The 18,568-nt window shown below is 43.4% G+C and overlaps 1 protein-coding gene across 1 annotated transcript; it reads left to right on the plus strand.

Annotated features, from left to right (window-relative positions):
- The first annotated feature begins 1,317 nt into the window (after nt 1–1,317).
- Nucleotides 1,318–17,841, plus strand: DCAF7 (DDB1 and CUL4 associated factor 7). The gene is made up of 7 exons (XM_031600932.2): nt 1,318–1,751; nt 8,076–8,234; nt 8,676–8,787; nt 9,172–9,290; nt 9,929–10,138; nt 10,721–10,838; nt 11,388–17,841. The coding sequence occupies exons 1-7, from the start codon at nt 1,614–1,616 to the stop codon at nt 11,558–11,560; spliced, it is 1,029 nt and encodes a 342-aa protein (XP_031456792.1). The 5' UTR covers nt 1,318–1,613; the 3' UTR covers nt 11,561–17,841.
- Nucleotides 17,842–18,568: the final 727 nt, after the last annotated feature.

The following is an 18,568-nucleotide window of genomic DNA, read 5'->3' on the forward strand; positions in this document are numbered from 1 at the left end:
ACCACAGACAGTACAGAGCAAGCTGCTGGTCTGTAAAGATCCCTGAAAGTCATTGAGTTTCCCAAGCTGGAAGGGACCCCTAAGGATGAGTCCAACCCTTGACTCCACACAGCACCACACAAAACCCAGACCCTACATCTGAGAGGGTTGTTCAGACACTTCTTGAATTCCAGTAGCTCAGGGCTGTTCCTCTGGGCAGCCTTTCCATGCTTCCTCCAGAGACCGTGGGGCCAATGGTGCCCACGTGCAGACCAAGGATGGGGCTGGTTGGCCTTCACCACGTAACTCCTTCCCAACAGGACACAGTTCATCCTTGGCAGCTGTCAGAAAAAGCTTTCCTACTTCCACCAGCACGCTGCTGTTCCCCTGTGTACAAAAAAAACGATTCAGCAAACACACCTCAGGCAGCGATTGCACCGCTTGTCCTTGGAGCTGCAGGAGCTCCATCCCCATCTCATCCCCATCCCCATCTCATCCCCATCCCCACCCCCCGCTACAGCAGCTCCAAGGGCAGCGTCCTCATCAGGCAGGGCGCAGATCTGCCTCTCCCCAGCTGATCTCTGGACGCGAACGCCTCCCAGCCCGCAGCCCCCATCCCACAAAACCACTATTTATATCCAGGCCGGCTCAGGTTTCAGCTCCTTGCAGCAGCTGGGACATCTCATCCCCCTGCTGTGCCCCAGCCCAGAGAACCAAGAGGCCTCGGGGCTGCTGAGGACGTTTGCGAGCAGCCGGGCTGTGCCCATATCTCGAGCTGGGTCCCAGGGCTCCATCGGTCCCAACACGAGGGGCCAGAGGCAGGCACCGGGCTTCAGCCTGCACACGGGTTTCCTGAGAAGCAGTGCACAGTTTCAGGAACTCCTCAATGCCGTTGCGTGCTATTAGAAATTAAACCCCATAATTAAACTTTATTTAATTGTAGATAAGCTCATCTTCATCCGCTACTCGGAGAAAACGGGACTCGAACTCGTGACGACACTGAAAGCCCGACTGGCTCCCCTTAACCGCCTCGGGCTCAGGTTGACTGACACCGTTACCAACCAATCGGATATTAATAAGGGCTCAAGAGCCCGCCTCGCGCCACTGCGACCCCCGGGAGCCAATGAGGTGTCGAGAACGAGCGCGGCCTCCCTCTCGGGCGGGATCGAAACCAACGGTAGGTTATCCAGGCAAGAAGGCGGGCCTTCTTTGGAATTGAAAGACAAAAAAACCAATAAAAGGCTGATTCGGGCCAAACGGACAGAAGAAATACCCAATAGATGCTCGAAGTGCTAATTGACAACCAACACAGCCAACCCGCAAGCAGCGGGCGGGGCTACTCGCGTGGCTTCCGCTCCCGTTGTGTGAGGAGCCGAATCGCGAACGGCCTCCGCGCTTTTCTCGCCGTCTTCGGGGTCTGGAGCCGGGCCTGGGGGCGCGGCGCCGTGCTGCGGCCTCCCCCGCTCCCCGCCGCCTCTCCGGCCTCGTTCCCCTTCCCCTCGGCCCTCCCCGCCATCCCGCTGCCCTCGGCCGGGCCCAGCGCTCCATCAGCCTCGCTCCGAGCTCAGCCCGGGCCCCATCTCTGCCGAGCCCGCCGCTCCCCTCAGCCCCGGCGGGGCCCCTTCGGCTGAGCCATGTCGCTGCACGGCAAGCGGAAGGAGATCTACAAATATGAGGCGCCTTGGACCGTATACGCCATGAACTGGAGCGTGCGGCCGGACAAGCGGTTCCGTCTGGCGTTGGGCAGCTTCGTGGAGGAGTACAACAACAAGGTGGGGATCTTCCCGTCCGTGCCAAGGCTGGGTGGGCTGCAGGGAGCTGTCGGAGGCCGAGGGGTTGGGGGCGGCCGGTGCTGCTCCTGACTCGAGTGTGTGCGGCTGTTATTCAGCGTGACAGAAAGCTCACGGCCTGCACTCGAGTTTGTGCGTATATCGGCTGTGTGGGACTCTGTTAGCGATGTTGTGCCCTTCTCGTGATGCTTTCACGTGGACCCGGGGGTGTTGATTGATGCTGGGCTGAACATGAGCCAGCAGTGTGCCCGGGTGGCCAAGAAGGCCAGTGGCATCTTGGCTTGCATCAGGAATGGTGTTGCCAGCAGGAACGGGGCAGTGATTGTCCCCCTGTACTCAGCTCTGGTGAGGCCGCACCTTGAGTGCTGTGTCCAGTTCTGGGCCCCTCACAGCCAGAAAGACATTGAGGTCTTGGAGCGGGTTCAAAGAAGGGCACCTCAAAGCTGGTGAGGGGTCTGGAGCACAGGCCTCATGAGCGGCTGAAGGAGCTGGGATTGTTCAGTCTGGAGAAGAGGAGGCTCAGGGGAGACATCATTGCTCTCTATAACTACCTGAAGGGAGGTTGTAGTGAGCTGGGATTCGGCCTCTTCTCTCATGTAACAGTGGTAGAATAGAACTAGGAGGAATGGCTTCAAGCTGCGTCAGGGGAGATTTAGGCTGGATATTAGGAAATACTGCTTTTCTGAAAGAGTGGTCTGGAATAGGCTGCCTAGGGAGGTGGTGGAGTCTCCGACCCTGGAGGTGTTCAAGGAACAGTTGGATTTTGTGTTGAGGGACATGGTTTAGTGTGAACTATTGGTGATAGGTGGATGGTTGGACTGGATGATCTTGAAGGTCTTTTCCAACCTGTGATTCTGGAACACTGTGTTTATGAGTCTGTAAGCTGCTTTCACCAACTCCTCAGTGCCTTTGCTTTTCTCTGAGAACAAGGTTGTCATGGCAAGGTTGTGTTTTCAGTGTTTACCTGCTAGATCTAAGCAGGGAGGCTTACACTGCTCATCCCTTCAGACACCTGAGCCATCCTGCCTCAGCAGCCTTTTATGCACTCGTCTGATGTGATGGATGTGCACGGATGGAGGAGAGATGAGGAGATAGACATAGCTGTAGAGCATCCTGAAGTCTGCGTGCAACTAACGGTGCTGCCAAAGTAGTTTTGTGTGTTTATATCATGTGTGCTTTGCAGTTTTGTCAGGCTGCTTCATGGAGAAAATCATTTCAAAAGTTGGTGCTGGGGGTTGGGCTTTGTGGAGGGTGCGTTGAGAGGAGGTGATGGTCAAGCAAGGATGGTATTTCTTTCAGGAGTTAAATGAGTGCCCTTGCAGCAGCAGCCCTGGATGCGATGCTCCTACATGAGCCAATGATCTGGCTAGATGTGAATTGCTGGTGAGCACTTTGTGGTACTGGGAAGGCTGCTTTCCAGGCAGGTCTGAGCTTGCAAACTTGTTTTCTGCAGTGTGTACTCTGAGAACCGTCAGTAACAACCTTCCAAACTTTTTTTTGTTTGTTTAGAAGTGGTAGAGCTTGTTAATTAGGGGTATGTTTCTGTTGCATTTACATCCTTCTGTTTGGATCATTCCCTGGGGGTTGCTCCCAATTACAGTGTGATCAGGTCTGCTGTTCATTTCAGGCTTCAAGTATAAAGGCAGTTGAGTCAGCAACCTTTTCTATTTAAAAAAACAACAGCAACACCACCCAAACCAAAAACTTCACACTCACAGTTGCTGCAAACAGGAATTGTGTGGGACTGCCTAAGCTCCAGCTGATTGTAAATACACCCCGGAGCCTCTCCTGGTCTCTGTGCTTCAGGAATAGCTGTTCTGTTGGCTTCAGGTCCATATAAGCGCCAAGTGTTATGAGATTTAATTAGTGTGTAAAGCAGGAAAGTAGTTGTATGAGAATGGGATGCCAGCCCGGATGCTACTGCTGCCACAGAAGTGAAGATGTGTCATTAAAAATTAAAGTTGTACAATAAATGCAGTGAAAGATGACCTTCACTTTGCTGAGACGTTTTGCCACACCTCTGATAATTCAAAGAGAGAGAAGGGAGGGTTGTGTGGCCTTTTTTCTTTGATGTTTGTCACGGTACTTTCAGTACAGTCTTCTTCTGTTTTATACTGCCAACTTCTGACATCCAAATACACATAGACGTGCAAGTGACACCAACTGAAAGGAAAATGGAAGAGATAATGGAAGCTTTCTTCCACTTTAACTTTCTGTTTGTGTTTTGAAGGTTTTTGACAAGCTCCAAATGCCATTTCTGTTCTAAATAACTGACTTCTTTCCTTCCCCTACTACATTAAAAACCAGTTCAGAATAGCAATTCTAGGTTTCTTAACATCTAACCGAATAGGTGGCTGTATCTCTCCCTCATTACCCTTCTGTGTGCTTTTTTTTTAAAGGTTCTTAGTGCATTAAATCTTTTCTAATTGTTACAGCAGAAGTTCCTGGTTATTTTTCTGTTGCTGTAGTAATTACCAGAGCTGAAATACTTCAGATTTCGTACATAAAATGGCTGTTTACACCTTTGTTTTGGATGGATTCAGTTCAATCAGCTGCCAAGCCATGACTTACTGCTGCCCCCAGCTCCCAGACTCTTGGAACCTCTGTCAGCTCTCCCACTAACAAGCTGTATGGCATACAAGAAAGCTGATTGCTAAGATCTCTTTGAACCCCAGAGGAGTTTTGTTTCAGCTCCTACACCTGTGCTCATCAGATCACTGGTACAGAAAGAGAGATGACTTTGCTCCAGGGGAAAGGACTAAAATTATTCAGGCTAGGTTTTCCTGAGCTTCTTGAATCAGCAGACTGCTGTCAGGCTTCAGAATGCCTCATGGATCACAGGCATAATGGGAGGGAGCTGAGGTGTTCGTAAGTTCTGCTGTTAATGCTGCAGGTTCCTGCAGGCTTTGTGTATCAGTAATGATCTGTGGAAAACAAGGGGGGGCTGATTTCAGGATCTGTCTGTAAGTCAAAACTCAAATCTGCTTCAGGAGGAAGCGATGCTGCGCACTGTTTGGAGCGGACCTTCTGCATCCTGCCTCCAATCAGAGAGCATCCAGTGTGGCACTTTGACCAGGGAGCTGTTGTTTTTTTTTTTTTCCTGTAAGGTTTAGATTTGGAAAAAAAAAAAATGAATGTTGAAGATGAGATGGTATGGTGAGAGCTGTCTGATTGAACGTGACCCTAAAATAATTATCTTTTGGGTCACGTGGAAATGTTTTTCAGAAGTTAACAAATGCTGGTTAAAGGCACTTCTTTACTCATATGCAGTGTTGCAAATCAACCTCATGTTAATAAGGTTCCAGTTGTGATAGGAAAATCCACCTCCAATCACAACCTACGTGGGTGTGTGGGAGAAATGGATAATTATATAGCATAATTGCAAAACCAGAGGAGATTGAAGACCCTCATTTTCCCACCAGAATGAGTTACAGGTAGATGTAGAAGGTTTGGATTGTGTCCTGACTAACAGTTACTTTCCTCAGCTGGCCTGGGCTTCAGACACTCCTTGGTGCTGAGCTGGCTACAAATCTTGCCTTGCTTGCAGGAGGGACACATAGGGCTCTTGTATTATTAGCATCCTGAACACAGTTCCATCTTTCCATCTCCCTGTGTTCAGCCTGCACAATGGGATGGATAAGAAGGATTCTGTACGTGTTGTATGTGATCAGACCTTTGATTATACTGAGCTAGGAAGGAAAAGGACTGCTCGAGCAATGTTTTCTGCTTCTGTCTGTGGGCAGACCAATGCCTCCTGCTCAGAATTATCACAGGCTGCTGTCAGGTCTGACAGTCTGTGTCAGACAACTGATCTTCAGCAGTTGCAAGAGATCTTGTGTCACTTAGGCAATTTTTATTCTCTAACCTGGCCTTGCATTAAAAATGTCAAAGATGCAGAGATGTTGGATTGCTGCATAGTCGTTGCTTTTTCTTCCTGTGAGGTTAAGCATGAATATGCAGTGCATGACTATATCAATTCACACCAGCAGAAGTGAGTTCTCTGCTGCTTTAGATCTGCTTTGGTTATGGCTGTGTAATACACTCGTGTTAAACTGAAAACAGTGTGAGCAGAGAAGAAATGATTAGAAGTTGCTTGTCTTCTGATTCTGTCCTTGCCACAAGATTTTCTATGACCAAGGACAATTTGCTTCCTTTGTAAATCTGCTTAGGGTTTCTGATCCCTAAAGGAGTTAGAAAGCTTTTTGTCAGTCACTTCAGAAGGCTGGGAGACTCTTGGCGGGTTCCTGTTATAGTGAGAAGCATAATAAGGAGTTGCTGTAATGAAAAGAGTGCAAGGCAGACATCCAGCTAAGCTTCTAAAAACAGCCTGTATGTTTTCTAGGGGTCACCACAGTGTGAGAGAGATGCATCTTCAGTTTGACAAGGGGAAGGTTGGCATTTATTAGGAGCATCTCTAAATGGACTTGCAACTGCTGATGTTGCAGTGGAAGGTCTGCTGAAGGACTTGTGTTGGTGGATACAGTAGATTTCCAGACTAGTTTAAACATATGGTTTATTAACCATATTGCTTATAGGAGAATATGTAGGAATTGTCCAGATAAACATCTTAGAATAAATCTGTTAAGCCACAGCCTCCAGGAGGAAGCCATGCTTGGAAAGTATTAGGAAGTTCCTACCATGAGCAGCTTACAAACTAATTGCAGTGAGTTGTCCTCTTTCTGTTTGTGTTTGGACAGCATTTAACACAGTGGGGCTTTCATCCTGTTTAGGTTTTGCAGTCACTGCTGGGGTAAACGTGTCCTCCCAGTCCGTATTGTTCTCTGAACACTTTCTGACAGGTTGGCCATGAGCCAGCAGTGTGCCCTTGTGGCCAAAAAGGCCAATGGCATTCTGGGGTGCATTAAAAGGAGCGTGGCCAGCAGGTCGAGGGAGGTGATCCTCCCCCTCTACTCTGCCCTGGTAAGGCCTCATCTGGAGTACTGTGTCCAGTTCTGGGCTCCCCAGTACAAAAAAGACAGGGATCTCTTGGAAAGAGTCCAGCGGAGAGCCACAAAGATGGTGAAGGGCCTGGAGCATCTCCCCTATGAAGAAAGGCTAAGTGAGCTGGGTCTGTTTAGCCTTGAGAAGAGAAGACTGAGAGGGGACCTGATCCAGGTCTATAAATATCTAAGGTGTGGGGGGCAAAGTGGCGAGGCCAGACTCTTTTCAGCAGTGTGCGGAGACAGGACAAGGGGAAATGGCCAGAAGCTGGAGCATAGGAAGTTCCGCACCAATGTGCGCAAGAACTTCTTTACAGTGAGGGTGACGGAGCACTGGAACAGGCTGCCCAGGGAGGTTGTGGAGTCTCCTTCTCTGGAGATATTCAAGACCCGCCTGGACGCCTACCTGTGCGACCTGGTGTAGGGATCCTGCTTTGGCAGGGGGGTTGGACTCGATGATCTCTGGAGGTCCCTTCCAACCCCTACGATTCTGTGATTCTGTGATTCTGTGACATGTCAATATTTTTCTAATAACATAATGTCTGGATTTCAAGCATTACTTCAGGTGTTGTCATAACCAAGCAATGTGGAGATAGTTTCTTGTCTGCTCTGTCTTGCTTCACTTTCACAACTGGGTGTTATCTCATTATTCTGTTAAGAAAACAAACACCTAATTTGGAGATCAGCTACATAAAACCTGGCAGCAGACCTCCTTCCTTTGTCCTTCTCTCACAAAACACTTGAATAATTATGTAAACATTTTCTCTTCTCCCTCCATTTTTCAAGTTTGAACTCTGTTTACTTTCTGACTTTGGAATGGAATTAATCTGTATTTTAGTTCTGTGTAGTTGTGACAGAATGCATTTGTTAATGTGCTATTGAAAACAGCCTGATAGCTCACTGATGGTGGCTTGTTGCAGTCTGTAGGGTTATAGGTAAGAGCACAATAATATGAGCTTTAAATGTTGGCCATGGCTTGCCTGACTCTCTGAAGCATTGCTGTCAGCATCAGTTCAGTTAAAGATGAGTTGGAATAATGCTTGAACAGTTTATCATTTAAACAAGGCTTTGCAGTATGGAGAAGAGAAGGGTGGTCTTTAATCCCTTAAGAGATTGGATTTTGCTTCACTTAAGATCATCTCTTCAAAGTAAAGTGCTGTGGTGATTATGTGTTCTCCACTTAGATTCCTAGCTGAGGCTTGTAGGCAGAGCTTTAAATATTCCTCATTCCACTGACATGATGGTCTTTTTTAATTGTCCTTGAGGTTACAAAAGGCATCCCTCTGAAGTGCACTCAGTCTTAATGTTGTAATTATATACTATTATTTGGATAAAAATCCTTTCTTTTAAATATGGTTTCATACAGGTACAGCTTGTTGGTTTGGATGAAGAGAGTTCAGAGTTCATCTGCAGGAACACCTTTGATCACCCTTACCCCACCACAAAGCTCATGTGGATCCCAGACACCAAGGGAGTGTACCCAGACCTGCTGGCAACCAGTGGTGACTACCTGCGTGTGTGGAGAGTGAGTAAATTCAGTTCTATGATTCTAAATTCTTCTGGGAAATGGCAAACTGTGACATTAACTGTGTTGCACATTGATCTCACTTTCACTTGAAACCAGATTTTTCACTGTCCTTCCAGGATATTTTGCACTTGCTGCAGTGGGAAGGTTAAGACATAAAATGAAGTCAGAGCACCTGATACCTTACTGGGTTTTTTTACCCCAGTAATAATGTTATGAAATATGAAGGCTCTAGGAGCAACAGATCTGTGACGACAAATGCTGTTTGAATCACCTCAGTGAAGATAGAGATGGTGATTGTGTTTTCCAGAGTTTTAAGTTGTAAAGCTGAGAGGATAGAAACCTGGGATTAATACCTTGTGTGTTGGGATTAGTACCTCGTGTGTTGGGACCAGTCATGTGATGTTGCTATTTCAGTCAGATGCTTTGCTTTTTCTAAAGGTGGGTGAAACAGAAACCCGGCTGGAGTGTTTGCTGAACAATAACAAGAACTCTGACTTCTGTGCTCCACTAACATCATTTGATTGGAATGAAGTGGATCCTTACCTCCTCGGTGAGACTGACCAAATGAAAAAGACATGCTCTTGAATTAAGTCTGGTGAAGTCCCAGTGCGATTATGTTTGTTTTTTTGGTTTTTACTTGAGGCTTAAGGGATGGAGAAGTTCATCCCAGAGCTGCATCTTCCACACAGATTGAGGTAGACACAAGCTATTTACACTCTATACCCATGTAACATGAAAGACTATATCAGCAGCTGAAAGGTTTGGGTCACTGAAATGCATGATAGACTGCTTGACATTCTTGATTTTTTCATTGTATGCTATTCTTGTGGCTGTTTTGATCTGTAGATGTCAGAAACTACTTAGTGCATTAGTGTAATTTGTAGAATTGTGCTAGTTTGCTAATATTTTGCTAAAAGAAGTGCTTTCATTACAGGTACTTCTAGCATTGACACAACCTGCACTATTTGGGGTCTGGAGACAGGACAGGTTCTGGGAAGAGTAAATCTGGTCTCTGGCCATGTCAAGACGCAGCTTATTGCACATGACAAAGAGGTGATGGATATTTTTGGTTGTTTACGTTGCACTGTTTTTATTTTCAAGCAGTAAAGGAACAGAACATTTGTTTTCCCATTTTTTTTTTTTTTATTGAGAAATCTGATCATTCAAAAATCTAATGGTTCAAAATTAAGATTTGAGTTTCACCTGCATTAATTATAGGTAAGATACACTTTTAGTATATTACAAACTAATTAAAGCTGTTCTATCAGCTATCAGAACTACTCTGCTTAGTCATCATAGAACCTGGACTTGAGAATATGTTTGTTTTACAAGATTATGCTACAGAATATTTCAGAAAAATGAGGTAAAACATCAAACTGGAGTTGTAATCAACTGCATATCAAAGGCAATAAACATCTTACAGAATTATTTCATTTTAACATAAGATCTGAGTCCGGAAAGTAAATATATTCTGTTTCAGTGAGTAATTCTGTAATGACATGACTCGTTCTTTCCCTTCCCTTTGGCAAATAACTTAAGAACTTGCCAGGAAACTCAAGTATTTAACAAAAAGTATTACAGTTGTAGTAACAATTTCTTCTGTCCATATGGGAAATCCATTTAGCTGTGAATTAGGAGGCAGCGTGCTCACTAAACCCAGGTTTTATTTGTTCTGTTTTGGTGTTGAGCAGGTGTATGACATAGCATTCAGCCGTGCAGGTGGTGGGAGAGATATGTTTGCTTCGGTTGGTGCAGATGGCTCAGTGAGGATGTTTGATCTCCGTCATCTGGAACATAGCACCATAATTTATGAGGACCCACAGCACCATCCATTGCTGCGTCTCTGCTGGAATAAGCAGGATCCCAACTATCTTGCCACGATGGCCATGGATGGCATGGAGGTAAGGCACTAGTTCTGCAGAAGGAACAAGGCCATCTGGGGGAGGTGGCTTGGTCATTTACTTAGCTCTTAAAATGAGGGTGCAGTATCAGTAAGTGGAATATGATAAGGGCCAATTCTTATTGCAGTCATTCCAGTAAGAGCCAGAGGAATGTTTGGCATTATAAACATGAAGGTCTCTGTGCCCGCTATATATTTCAGCCAATTTTTGAGGGTTCTGTGAGCCAGTTGGGCAGCAGCTTTCACATAAAATTTTAAGTGCAATTATTTTAGTCTCTTAAATACTTGTAAGTGCAAGTATTTAGCACAAGGCAGTGTACCTTAGATTTTTACCTGTATGCTTGAGGGAAGCATGAGTCGCTTTTCTTCATAACTCATAAGCCTCCTATGTGAGGTCTGACTGCTTTTGAAATGCACACAACATGCTGACCAGCTAGAAACCATTCTTTGAGAACAGTGTGTGCTTGCCAAATGCGTCCTTTAGGGAGGTATTTAAAGCCTTAGTTCAAAACTCTTTGTTTTCTGGATGGGGTGAGGGGTGGAAATACAAGTTTTTAACTTGGTTTGATTTTTGTTTCTGAAGGTTGTGATTCTAGATGTCAGAGTTCCCTGCACTCCTGTTGCCAGGTTAAACAACCACAGAGCATGTGTAAATGGAATTGCTTGGGCACCTCATTCTTCCTGCCACATTTGCACAGCAGGTAAGTGTGGACAGAGATTCTTGATCAATCTCTCACTGTCTCTGCTGGTGAATCTCTGGGAGTCTCTCATTACACTTGCAAAATCCTCTCTTTGCAAAAATTAAAGCAGTTTTCATCCTGCCTTTTTGCTAAAGATTATTTGCAGTTTACAAGCACTTTGATAGTGACTTTCTTAACACTTTTATGGAAATAGGCACCTACAAGGGTTTATTGGGTGAAAGTAATGAGCCTAGTGCCCTAACTGTGCATCTCCTTCGGCTAAGCTATTTTATTTCAGTGCTGCTTAACTTCTTTTGCAATTTAATTCTTAAGTGTTTGCACTTTGAGTTCCACCAGTTGTGTTTTTAACTTTGTCCTGGATGACATAATTATCTGAAATGTGTACAAGTTCTTCTTGGAGAACAGCTCTATCACTGTATCTGTCTCACTTTCTTATCTGAACTGCAAGGGCTATATTCAAGCTAGCTTTTTACTACACCCCTTTTAGTAGCCATGTATGGACATTCGGTTGTACGTTGATCCCACTTAGGTTTTCTTTTTCTTTCGTAGCGGATGACCATCAGGCTCTCATCTGGGACATCCAGCAAATGCCCCGTGCCATTGAGGACCCTATCTTGGCCTATACAGCAGAGGGAGAAATCAACAATGTACAGTGGGCATCAACTCAGCCAGACTGGATAGCTATCTGCTACAACAACTGCCTGGAAATTTTGAGAGTGTAACACTACTGCTTCATGCCTAACTGAGGCAGGGCTGTATAATTTCCCCACCCCTCTAAAGTAAGAACAACACAAGTCAAGTGGCCAGTATCTGTTGTTGCTTTGCATCTACTGTTCCAAGAAACTGTTACAAGAATCAATGGCAGGTGTCTCCTGTCTCTCCAAGACTCTAAAATGCAGAGACACGCTGAGCCTCTTGGACCTTTTGAGTTCTGATTTTCTTTTTTTTTTTTTCTGCAGTTAAAGTTCTGTATATTTGTTTGTTGACTGTGTTAATAAGCTTTCAGGCTTTAAGTTGCTGCATATGTCCAAGTGTTTGTCAGCTAGCCGGGGCGGCACATCTAGCTAGTTTAATAGATGCAAGTGCAAAACAAGGTGGGGAAAAAGATGGTAATGTTAACAGCCACCTTGGCAGGAATCTTTATCATTCCTGTTGTTGCTGCCTCTAAACTGTTTAAACATTTGTATGTTTTTTATATATTGGGCTAACTTTCTATTGAGTAAGGCTTTTCTCCCGAATTCTTACTTTTGATATGTGATCCACTTCCATATACCCAAAGCAGGATATCTTTGTTGATACAAATCACAATAACACTGCAGGCTCCCTGGCAGTAAAGGCCTGCCAGAACTAACTGTTGCCTTGGCTCTCAATACCTGGTTACCTGGTGCTGTGAAGTACAAGTACTTGTTGCACAATTTCTTTACACTTTTCTGATGCTAGAGGCAGTTGCTACTATGGTAGGCCTTATTTTTAAATTATAACTGAATTTACTGTGTGTCTCCTGCAGTTGTGTTAGCTAACAGAACGGTGATGGGTTTCAGACAGAAGGTATTTGCATGACTTGAGCTCCCTCTGAGGGAAATGACTTCAGAAAAAAATGTTATTTGTAATAATGGACTCTGGATTGACGTTTCCAATGATTTCCCCTTAGAGGACTTACTATCTGAACCAAAATAAAATGGTTTCACACTTTGTAGCTTGCTTGATTGGCAAAGAATATAAGCAAGATCTTGTGGTTAACCTGTACCATGGAGCTTCTTTGCATTTGTTCTCTGTTCCTGGGAGTTCTTGAAAGGAGTACACTTTTTTCCTAAATGTGTTTGCTTTGTACTGTCAGGTCTTGTTGAATGAGCGAGATGAGTTGGAAGAACTCATCCACTATGCAGATGAAAGCTGTTTCTCTGAAAGAAATAACTCTCTAATGTAATGCTCAGAATTTCAAGTGAAAGAAACAGTGCCACAGAGGCTATAGTTTGGTGCTTGTCATCCTTGTGGCTATTTGAGATGCATCGAAGGGCTTCTGTTTCAAATAGTGGAATGCTCCACAGTAATAGGGTGCAATCAAAGCTGAGTGGATTAGACAAGATAAAAATCCTTACTAAAGTCTTAATATAACACAGGTATTGAGATAAAAGCTCCACAGTACTCTTCTTCCAATGAAGACATGACAGCTATAGCTGGTCCATGAGAGTATGCCAGCTGAGTTTTGATGGAAATGTCAGAAACAATCAGCGTTGTCTTTCTACCTGATGTATATTCACCTACTACTGCAGAGCGCTGGCAAATTTGTGTTTTGTCAGCTTGTGTGTGGAAGGCAAGTTAGGAAAAGGGATTGCAGGGAAACAGCAAAGCTGATGCAGAAAGCACAGTCCGATACAGAATGGACTCTGGGAAGTTGTGTCATTCTGGACATAAGAATGTTCTTGCATAGGTGACTTCTTGACATGGAGCTTAGAAAAGTACTGCCTTGCAAATCTGCTTGCAGTTCATTAAAGGCAGCGTTACAGCATCACCTCTTCTAATATCAGAGCCAAGGACACTTAGCAGTTTAAGCTCATGTTTTGTCAGTGGCATTCTCTGTTCAGCTGTGGGATTTTTGACAGCAGGTTTCATTTGGTTTGGCAGTCGGTTATCATACCAGCTGTGATGCTGAGAGTAGGGTGTTCCACAGGTAACTTGGTCTAGATGTCAGAGCAGTATTAGCCAAATAGTTGAGTTATAACTTTTTCAGTAGTATTTCATTGTAAATTGTAAAATACTTACTCAGAATTAAGTGAAAATTAGCGTTTTCTTAGCAACAACTTATAATTACATTCACAGCTATAGAAACTATTAAAAATACATCCACTGACTTACAGTGTACTGTTTAATTATGAACAGTAGGCATAATGTCCTGTGTCACTGAGAGAGATTCTAACTTTGGCTTGGAGTGCAAGCTTAATTGTTACTAGACAAGCTCTTAATCTGATTTGTGAATTGGGGAATGATGGGAACTACCAGAAGTCCTCTTCATGCTTCAAAGTCTCACCCTTGCATAGGTGACATGAGTTAAAAAAGATGAACACGCCTGCTGCCTAGCAGCAGATTTGTTTTAAACAACTGTAGAATTGTTCTTTAAAAAAGATATAAGCTAATTCAGTTGAAAATAAAGTGGCTAAAAGATTCCACAGGCTATACTTAATGGCAAACACAGTCTGTTCCTCTAGGAATAGAGTGTGTTGTGCTGTGATGGTAGAAAGTGTATGCATGGAGGGGCTAATCATCAAAAAAACAGGTAGCTTTTGCTAACATTAGAGAACTACTATCCTGCTGTGAACCTAATGAGTGTCAGTCCCTCCATTCATAAAACTGATTGAAGTTCACTCGTGGAATTGAGTTCTCATTCCAAACTACTCAAAGGCAAGTGAAGGAATTTTGTAGACTCCATGGGATTCTAAATAAAGCATGTATCCTGTTTGTTTAGCCAGTTGATCTGCCTCCTAGATCTGTAACATGTTGCTTTGGGCATCATCTGTTGTCATTCTTCATATGAAATTACATTTGAAATCACTAGAGGCTGTTTTGGAACAGGGAAATGCTGCTTAAAATAGCTTCTTTTCAGAGAAGTCGCTTGGAAGGTTAATGACTGAAAAGATATGAAGATCCTCATGGGTGAGATGTTCTCTAGTGGAAATGGCACTTCATAAAGAGAGGAAGTGAGAGACTTGGATGCCCTTCTACCAGCACCTGCTGACACAGTGGCAGCAAGCTGACTGTCTGCTTGCTGGTTCAACTTGATTTGCAAGGTAAAATAAAACCTTGAGATTTGTCACTGTAGCCTGTGAATCAGAAGATGCAGTTTAGCTCATTTTACTGGCTTAACGTTCAGTTCTGTTAGTAAGAAACCCCCATAAGAATTACTTTTTTTTTTTTTTCGAAGTTCATGCATAAAAATACTTCAGTGTTTGATCTTTATTATTTTGTACTCGCTGGAGATGCAGAGCAACTGCTTTCAACTGCCTCATATCCCGAGTATGAATTGACACCAAGGGAGGAGTCTGAGGTTAGAAAAACAGAAAATTGCTGTTGTTGGTACAGATATGATTTTGATACTTGTACAGAAATGTCACTTTTCTCTGACTTCTTAGTTTGTAGCACTTCAGTTGATTGATTCCAGATATGCTGTTGTCTGGTTGTTGTGTTCTGTTGAAGCCAAGCTTTCCATAGATTTCTACTATTGTGTGGACAACTGGTTGTGAGTGTGTTGGCTCTCAGCCAGGAGATGCATCAGTCATGTGATACCTCATTAGTGAGGCTGAAAACCTACAGAAAGAAGATGGATGTTGAATTAGTGTTGTCATATGCAAACTCTTAATTGTCAGAATGGCCTATGGTCAGTTGCATCTACTGGACTTGTACTTCTGTGTGCAGGGATTTAAAAGGCAAGGATTTGAGTGCTTTGACAATCTATTTAGAAAGGAAACGGTGGTTTCAGAGAGTGATATGAAAGGAGACTGTTAATACAAGTTGTTCCTTACGGAACCTTGAAATGTACTTAAAAGGGGAGGCATTGCCTCTCATAAGTCAAAGTTAATGATCCTTTCAAAACTTAGCTGTAATTACTCTCCTGAATGTTCTAGATAATACTGAAAAGATCTATTTTTGCCTGGTGTCGCAGTGAGAAAGCTGCATCAGTCTCAACTATAGATCATTGCCTACCAGGGACTAGGTGAGGGGAGTCCAATATTTTGGAATTCGCAGATGCTCTTGTGCTTGTTTTAAATGTAAATTAAAAAGCTGAGTGTGTCTGTTTTGTTCTCTTGCAGATGGCACTTTAACAAGTATATTTTTGGTAAGATTAGGAGGAGAGTCATCTTTTCCTCAGTCTTTTTATGGTAGCCGTTTGTGTTTTGTATAAAATGTTAAATACAACAGTCACTGCAACCCTTAACTGGCTATGGTTGTCAGTATGTAGTGGACCCTTATCTGTTTCTACTAAACACCAATACCACGAGCACTTGACAATACTGTTAATGTTAAACTGAAGCTCTCTAGTTAGAAAATGGCACAACCTTACAAGGTCAACTTGTATTTTAGTGTTGCTTGTCACCTTTTTGCTTTGCTTAGGAACTTGGCAGTGTCTGGAAATCCTCCTTGAGTTTGAACATGATGGCAATAGTGGCAGATTAGTTGTGTACAGATGTAAATGGGTTCTTCAGGTAACATTTTTAGGATAGAACAACTCCTGCTGACGTTAAATTGATACAACCTAGATCCTTGAGCCTGTTGGTTCCCTGTGTTTAATGGTGTTCTGACTCCTTCAGAACAACCTTAGGAGGATCAGTGACAACAGAGGTAAGCTATTAGCTCAGTACATTGCAGAAGTTATGGTTCCATCAAAATACTGAAATGGTTTGTCTTCCCTTTGCTGGTTGGCAAAATGGTCCACGCTGTGTTATCCAGTCAGTTAACACAGGTTCTCTCTGGCACATACTTACTGCTTTCTATCTTCAGACCAGTATTCCAGTGCAGGACTTACCTTACAGTGAACGTTTCAAATGAGATTTTCAAAACCTGTTCTGGAATAGGCAAGATACTGTGGGTTGTGGTCCCTGTTTCTCTTGACCTTTGCAGAGGTCAAGATTTATTTGTACGTGGCACTTAAAGAGCACTTTCTCATGCTTAGAGAGGCAGCTGTATTGTCCCCCGCTTACCTGAGAAGAGTCAGAAGTGTTTGATTGTTGTGGATATTGAGAGTGTAGCAGGCCCCTGACTTCTATCAGGAAAAGATCTCCAGAACTTCTCATCAGCACCATTCACCAGCACTAAAAAGCAGGAATAATTAAAAATGCACCTAAACGCCAGTAGCCAAATGCTCATCCAGCAATTCATGGCAGACTCCAGAGGCAAAGGCATTTGTGAAACTTCCTCACTGCTGTCTAATTTCAGAAGATAACTTCACCAAGTATCTTGGTGGCCTTTTGTGCAGCCTTTGATACTCAGCATCAAGCTAGAATCTTCATACTCATAATTAAAAAAAAGAAAATCCATGTGGCTTCCATCGAGTTCATCCTTCTTCAGAAAATCTAACAAAGGTTATTTCCTGAAAATATTGCTGCCCAGGGTAGCTGCAAGCCCATGGTGCAGCCACAAGTCAGCATCCCCTAGAGTTTGTTTTCCTGATAGTGAAACATGGGACTCTCAGGTCTCTGTTGGAAGTAATGGTTGGGTCTGTCAAACCTGAACAAAGGCAGAAATGTGAGAACCAGTGACTGAAAGAGTCATAGTGCAGCTGTGAGGCAATGCATTGCTTTTTTTTGACAACCTGATGAACATGAATTATGAAATTTACTATTTAAAAATAACTTTTTTTTTAAACTTGGGTTGCTAGCAGTGTAAAATGTAATTTAAATCTGTTGCGCCGAAGCATTTTTGTTACCAGTAGTCAGTAGATGTTTACTTTTGTGTGTTTTTTCCCTTCTGCTCTTTCCATTCACAGTCCTGTTGTGGTAATTTCCTGAAGGTGTAATCTTTGTAGCATGATTGTACAAACATTCATATGAAATTCCTGACTTCTTATTCTCACTAAAATATGCTGAAGCAATAGTAGTTTTATTTCTGTCCTTCTTTTCTCCCCTTCCACGTTGAGATTTGCAACTTTGCTCCTGTACTGTCCTAGAGGAATCCTAGTATCCTGCTATCCAACAGATGTATGTTGTTGACATGGATAACTGCAGTGTCTCTACTCCCTTTATTTTTATGGAGAAAATACAAAAGGTTTTGTTACAATGGATTTTAACACCTGCGTCATGGAACCATGTTGTTGAAACTCTGTAAATTTTAAGGCAATTTTCTGAAATCGCTTCAAAGTGGAATGTTGCACCCTTTTATGCTATTTCCTGCTTCCTATGTAGTTTTACTCAGATTTTTTAACCTTCTTTCTAAGTTTCAGCCTCCTGTGTATTAGGTACAGTATTTTCTGCCTTTCATACTTTGTAATAAAAATGGAACATTTGTAGATTGACTGCAGTTCACTGTGTGGTGAGTTACAACTGGTAGCTGTGGGGCAAGCAGGAGAAGTGCTTCTCACAGGAGACATGGAGCCTATTTCAAATTTATTGCTGAGAAAGGTAGGGTGATTCCTTTCTCTTGTCTCTGTGTTATAAAACTGGTGCTATTTTATGTAACTCTCATCCTACCAATACCCCAACTAACTTGCTTATTCTAGCTACTCTTGAGTTAGGGGTTACTCCAAATAATTATATTGTTAGGATGCCAGTCACAAAAGAACTTGTAGAGAATGGCTAATAATAAAACTGCCCACATTTACTTTCTAAAACCAAATTACCACGTGTTGCCCATACGCTGGTATTGTCTGTGGTCGTGTTCTCTAACTTCCTTGTATAGTAATTCTCCCCTACAGAAAAAATGGTAATTATCTGTCCTCATGTGTTTTTGTGTTTGAGATGATTGGAAGAGGGATTTTCTAATACAAATAATTGGTCTCTAAGGCTTTCTGAAAACGAGCAAATTAAAGACAAAGCAATTAGGCTCTTATTTAGCTTCTAAGACTCTCTTGTGTGTGGGTGACCTCTGTTAAAGGGTGTTTTCTTTACAGGCTCTGTCACTGTTGTTGTCGTTGCTAGAGCTGGGATCTAGAAGGGGAGTAGTGTAGCAGAACTTGACATTGTCTTACCTTAGAGCTGGGTGAGCAGGACTGATGACTTCATTAAGTATTTAGATTAACTCTA

The sequence above is a fragment of the Phasianus colchicus genome, chromosome 26, assembly GCF_987193195.1.
Source record: "Phasianus colchicus chromosome 26, bPhaCol1.hap1.1, whole genome shotgun sequence".
Lineage (NCBI taxonomy): Eukaryota > Metazoa > Chordata > Aves > Galliformes > Phasianidae > Phasianus > Phasianus colchicus.

Coding starts and splice junctions, on each gene's coding strand:
- DCAF7 (XM_031600932.2), top strand. CDS start 1,614: ATGTCGCTGCACGGCAAGCGGAAGGAGATCTACAAATATGAGGCGCCT. Junction 8,788..9,171: donor AGTGGATCCTTACCTCCTCG/GTGAGACTGACC, acceptor CTTTCATTACAG/GTACTTCTAGCATTGACACA. Junction 10,139..10,720: donor TGGCCATGGATGGCATGGAG/GTAAGGCACTAG, acceptor TTGTTTCTGAAG/GTTGTGATTCTAGATGTCAG.